At 36.1% G+C, this 5,942-nt stretch overlaps 1 protein-coding gene across 8 annotated transcripts in view; it reads right to left on the minus strand.

Annotated features, from left to right (window-relative positions):
- Positions 1 to 652: 652 nt before the first annotated feature.
- The window catches only part of LOC123012641 (serine/threonine-protein kinase 26), a 25,535-nt gene continuing 20,245 nt past the window's right edge, over positions 653 to 5,942 (minus strand). For all 8 annotated transcript variants that reach the window (XM_044410697.1, XM_044410693.1, XM_044410694.1 and 5 more), the window contains 6 exons: positions 2,858 to 3,367; positions 2,540 to 2,685; positions 2,283 to 2,487; positions 1,977 to 2,228; positions 1,716 to 1,921; positions 653 to 1,663 (listed from right to left, as the gene is read on the minus strand). In XM_044410697.1, the coding sequence (XP_044266632.1) occupies positions 1,651 to 1,663; positions 1,716 to 1,921; positions 1,977 to 2,228; positions 2,283 to 2,487; positions 2,540 to 2,685; positions 2,858 to 3,367 (1,332 nt within the window). In that variant the 3' untranslated portion in view covers positions 653 to 1,650. The remainder of the gene's footprint in view (positions 1,664 to 1,715; positions 1,922 to 1,976; positions 2,229 to 2,282; positions 2,488 to 2,539; positions 2,686 to 2,857; positions 3,368 to 5,942) is intronic.

The raw sequence follows: 5,942 nt of genomic DNA on the forward strand, positions 1-5,942 counted from the left end.
CAAAACTTGTCAAACACGAAGCATGGAAACGAAATCAAAGGCAACTGAATGTTGAATAGTAAAATGTGAAAAGTAATCATTTTCCTACGACCTACAAATAAGTTTTTACACCCTAATTTCGGAAAGGAAAGTGGTCAATTATTTCTCAGGGAGGTAAAAATTTTACCACCCCCATAGAAACGGAAAAACATGCTAATTTAATGGCGAAACTAGGATATCAAGAGAAATTGTTAGTCTTGAAGTTTTTCTTGCTGGATCATAGGATAAATTCTATGAATCTCACTGCAGAAAAGTGTCTTATTCTCCATGGGCGGTTATTGTCCTCGACAAGTCTCGGGTAATAACTTCCACATGTGGGAGGAAAAGGTACACTTTCCTCCCTTGTAATAGAATAAATAAAATCATTAAAAGCTTTTCTTTTTACTTTTTTTTTTCTAACTAGGTATAACTTATATTTATATATCTCTATAAGTGTTTAAAAACATTTTTATGCACTAGCAGTACCTAAGGATAGTTATAGATATTCTTTCTAACACATTTTAGATTTTTTTGTAGTTATTGTATAAAATTTGGAGGTTGAGATACATCAAGAAAGCTGTTTTTATCTTCACTGATTGTAGATGTATTTTTTGTTATAAATAAAAGTCTTGTGAAATTGAAATAATTTTATTAATGTACACCATGTACAAGACAAGCAGATCTCATACAGATTTGTTGTAATTTGCCATGTTAAATTACAGGTTAGTCTAGAATACGAAGTCATTTGTAATTGACTGTACAGTATAACTATGCGGAAACTATAAGATTCATTCTCTAAATAAGATAACAATTAAAATCAACAATAAGTAGTTGACATCAACAGTTCAACATGAAAGCGTTTCAATAAGAATAAAGACTCGCATAAGATGCTGTTCACTCTATCACAGTATTCCGAACGGATTCAGAAGCCTGAGCAAACACATTCATGCAAATGCGAGTTCTGACGGCTCGCACAGTAATACTGAATTGGGCAAACCCTCCGTATCCTCTAGAAAACAGAGAATACGCCATAAACCACCTTTAACTCAATTAAATAAAAACTTTGACACTGTGAAGCTAGTTTATGAATAAAGGGCACTTTCAACCAACACCCTATACTTACACTCAGAGCACATTGCCAGGCCATCATCTCTACAAGTTAAGTCTTAAGTCAATCATTGCGCGCAGTCGTCGCGCACAAACGTCCCCTCATGGAGCGTTTGTCGCAACACCAACAAAAAAAATCGACCTGGATGACATCGAACAGTAAACAAGATAATTAAAAATGAAATAATAACTATATGTTCATAATATGTATATACACATCTAAAAAAATACATTGCAAGAAAAAATATTATCTTAATGATATTATAATTCAATCTAGATATACATATATACAGTATCCCTCGGGACATTGGCAATAACAAGTTAAAATAAATTTCAGAAACTGACAGAAATACGAGTCAACCACAAATGAGTATAGAACAGCATGCAGTGGTTGCTGATTTTCCAAATTCTTATTCTACCAGTGCTATGTAATAAGCTCAAGAGATATTAAGATATTGTCATGTAATCAGTAAGTGTTAACATGTAGGACAAATCTGGGTTAAACTAACTCTCCTCCCTCATCACTTACGCCGCATCTCTGCAAAAACCACAATCAGTAAACAACAAACTCGTAACTCGTCACCTCCAACCTTGTAACTTTTTCCATAACACTGTTAAGCCTTTGTTCCGTCACACTTGGCATCAACTTTTTCACCATTTCGCTAATAAAGCTTTCCGTAATTCCCGGACTCGCTCTCTCCGCTATCTCAAACGCGTTTTTCAACTCTTCGATGGCATCGTTTGATTTGTGCGAACTGTCGGCTGCTCGACCGTTGTAGTGATGCTTCCTCTGCAACTATAGCCCCCATAACACCAAAAAAAAAAAAACAATAGACAATCTCGCAACTTACTTCGGATATTAATGGATAGATGACACCTGATAAACATGGCGAACGGGCGTCGGTCTTGCCGCCGTTTGAATGCTCCCTCGACCTTCTATTCAGCTTCTTTTCGATCTCCAAGTCTCCTCGATGATCCAACGGACTTAACTCTCTCGAAATCCTTTTTTCCCTATCTTTAGATTCGCGCTCTCTTTCCCTCTCTCGGTCTCGCTCTTTCCGGTTGTCGGAAGGCGACTGGACAACGGACTGCGGTCTCGCCGACTGAAACAAATGACAATCAAATATTTACCCTCCTCTCAAGTCACGTCCAATTACCGGAGTGGCCTTATCAGGTCGGTAATGATTCAGATTCGAATCTTTCGGAGGCGATTTGGCGATGGTAGGTCCAGATCCGTTCTGAATTTTATTTGGAATTTTATGATTAGGAGTTAGATCTTCTTGGGGTAATTTGATTGAATGGTTGCCTTTCACCGTCATTATCCACGGATCGTCCAAATCGCTCTCTTGTTTCGGTTCCTCTCTAAAATATCAGATTTACTAAATCGGCGACAATGTCTGTGAAAATAACGTACGAATCTGAATTTTCCGATTCCGTCTCGCTTTCCTCATTTCTCGTACATCGCCATTTCTTATACCTATCGATTAGGTCTATTAAATATGAATTCTTCTTCGCTTTCCTAATAAATGGATATTTGAGCAGTTCTTTGGCTGTAGGTCTCTAAAAAAACAAAAAATTAATAAACGATTTTTAAAGAGTCAGAAGCGAACAAAAACTACGACAGAGACTCAATTTTGTACAATTATTATTAAAATTTACATTGATATCTGAGTGAAAACTCTTATTTAAAAAATTAAACCAAGGCAGTTTCTGCAAAAACATCCGCACTTACATTTTCAGGATCCTTATTCAGACACGCCTCGACGAAATCCTTAAACTGTTTCGTATAACTCCCCGTTAATTGCGGAGGATTATTTTTCGGAATAAGGAATAGCACTCTCATCGGGTGCAATTCGGAATTTGGGGGTTCCCCTTTCGCCAATTCGATCGCCGTTATGCCCAAACTCCAAATATCAGCCTTAGAATCGTACGCCGACTGTTTAATGACTTCCGGTGCCATCCAAAATGGCGTTCCGACAAAAGTGTTGCGTTTGCTGGTGGTGTTGGTGAGTTGTCCGGCGACACCGAAATCGGCCAACTTCACATCACCCATTTCGCTCAATAAAACATTAGCAGCTTTAATGTCCCGATGGAGTTTTCGTTCGCTGTGGAGGTAATCGAGACCTTTGAGGACTTCGCGGAGGATGATCGCGATGTGCATTTCTTCGAAATTGCCGGCTTTCATCAGGTCCAGTGCCGATCCGCCGCCCAGGTACTCCATGATGATCCATAGTTTGGTTCCCTGAGGATCGAAAACGTAGGTTACGAGGGGAGAGAAATTGCCAATCTTCGAGAGAAGGTGAATTATTCATTGGAGTGGTTCGGGAAGGACGGGATTTAATGAAACCAATACTCGCAGGCGAGATTTATTGGCGTTTTAATTTATTTTGTATCGCTTTGGCTTTAACACACGAATAATTTTATCGTTTGTGAGTCACTTAAAACGCAAACTGTCGCTTGATAAAACAATGATTCAGAATGAATAAAAATGTTAAAAGGTTTTGTTTTACTGTTGCGACAGACATGGGTAATTTATAAGCGAACAATAAAGTCACTCTTCTATAATTTATATGCCACAGAAAAGAAAGGTTAAATGTGGAGTAATTTGCAGCAATAAAATTTTTATCTGATTAAACGAATTTGACATATTGTACGTCAGTCAATACTGGCAGATTAGGTCAAGAATCTTATCAAGGTAAAAATATCATTTTAACTTTCATTTTGCAATTGTTTTTAGTATAAACTTCAGATTCTCAACTTTCTACAAGGCAATTGAAATTAGATATTTTTTAGATAAACGGCTAAGTGCACAAGTAAATTCCATTCAAGATCTATAAAATAAAAACGTAAATTTGAGTGAAAGTTAAAAAAACCTATGACTTACGTTGCTAAAAATTTATAAAAACATTGCTACAATTTATGACAAAGATTATATGTACCTATCTATTAATTAAATTTTTATTTTTAAAAATCAAGACATAAGTGAAAAACTAGCCGTTCTTGTTTAAAATCAGTGAAACACATCATCTCAGATGGATAACCCTACACCTCTAATTACAATTACAAAGAGCACTAACAAGTTTTATAAAAAAAAATTTGTTGGTTGCCACAGTATTATCGCCACATTTAAATTTTAAATTGTACTCGTAAACTAAAATTGTCTAATATAATATGTTTTTAGTGGGGGGCAAACCATAGATAAAAAATAAACAACAAAATGATATTCCGGTGATAAATGTGCCAAATTTCCTCCATTCATTGTGCAAAATTTAATCAAGGACGCGAGCTCTGCATCAATTAATTGCAGGTACTTGAAAATGTGTTACAATTTAAAAGATAGCCTATATGTATAAATAAGGAATTTAAAAAATAACATAAAATTTCGAAATATATACGTATGTATGTATTAAATTACACGAGATACGCAACCTGTATAATAAAACAAAAACATTCCATTTGTCGTTATCATTTATCACAGCAAAAATCCACTGAAATCTGGACAATTTTTGTAAAAATCATTTCATAATTTATAACAACAAACATAACAACAAACCATACGCAACGTCGGCGACGCAGCGCTTGAAAAAAAAATCGCAATCGTAAAGCAACGAGACGTCCATAAAATTATTGTCCGGACAGTTAACGACGCGTCGTTTTGCATTCAAATTAATAAATTTAATATCATGTCCTGCGACCTCCTCGCAGCTGCAATTGTATGCAGAAAAGGAAGATAATTTGCATAGCTGTAGCCGAGGCACAAAGTCCATAAATGAAAAACCAGTCATAAACATCCAAAATTGACAATATACGTGTTGATAGGGTAAGTTTGTTTTTCGCCCTAGGTAAATAAAGCGAACTTTACCAGACCACCCGTACGTTCTATTTTTTTCCGATGTGTATGGATCGTTGTTGAAACGAGCAATAAAGTCCAATTATTTAATTAGAAGATGAAAAAACTTGTTTATGAAATTATGTTGTTGTTATATTGGTGTCTTATTATTGCATTGTTGTCATTATTGCTATAATGACTGCTGACGTGACTAAAGCACTGTCATCAAGATTGATATTGCTATCAAAAGTATGGATTTCGGATTTCTACCAGATTTTTTTGCTGGAAGCTGCTCTGTTCTCGTTGCGTATGTGGCTGTTGAAACGTTGAATTAAGTCACGAATTACTTAATTAAAAGCGGAGGTAATCAACCAAACCAATATGGCGTCGGCTCGGTGCTCTAATAACAAAGTAACGTTGGTCGAATTAGCTCGAACGAAATGAGTCACGATCTGACTCTGTGAGGTAATACGCGTCGTGCGAAACGACAGGACAATTTCCAATTTATTGGGCGAAATCGGCAAGGACTGCGATCTAATCTCCTTTTGTATTCAAATTGAAAATGTTTAGAAAAGCGGGTTGTGGAAGGATTTCCGTTTGCGGGTCGCATAAGCCTTAGCGTTAATTAATTGCGTTGTTGCCTGCTGGTGGCGTCAGTTCGAATGCGAATAAGGTTGATAAAAATATGACTTGTACTATAAAAAATCCATTTACGGTACAAAACAATGATATGGGAAACTTTTACTTCAGTTGATTTCACAACTAACACGTTGTTTCTTTGAATTTATGCGTAAGGCACGTGGTTTTCGTGACAACTGATGGAGGAAATGCACTCAAAACACAAAACAAAGAATTCAGGAAGGTTAACAACGGTCGCGCTAAAAATGGGCATAGAAAAGGTGCCGGTAGTTTGACAAATGTTAGATTTTGAGTTCCAAATTTTTGTATTTTTTATAAAAGAAGAGAAAAGATGTAAAAAGGTAATTTA

The sequence above is a fragment of the Tribolium madens genome, unplaced genomic scaffold (assembly GCF_015345945.1).
Source record: "Tribolium madens isolate multiple individuals breed KSU strain unplaced genomic scaffold, Tmad_KSU_1.1 Scaffold_96;HRSCAF=242;Tcas5.2_LG5, whole genome shotgun sequence".
Classification (NCBI taxonomy): domain Eukaryota; kingdom Metazoa; phylum Arthropoda; class Insecta; order Coleoptera; family Tenebrionidae; genus Tribolium; species Tribolium madens.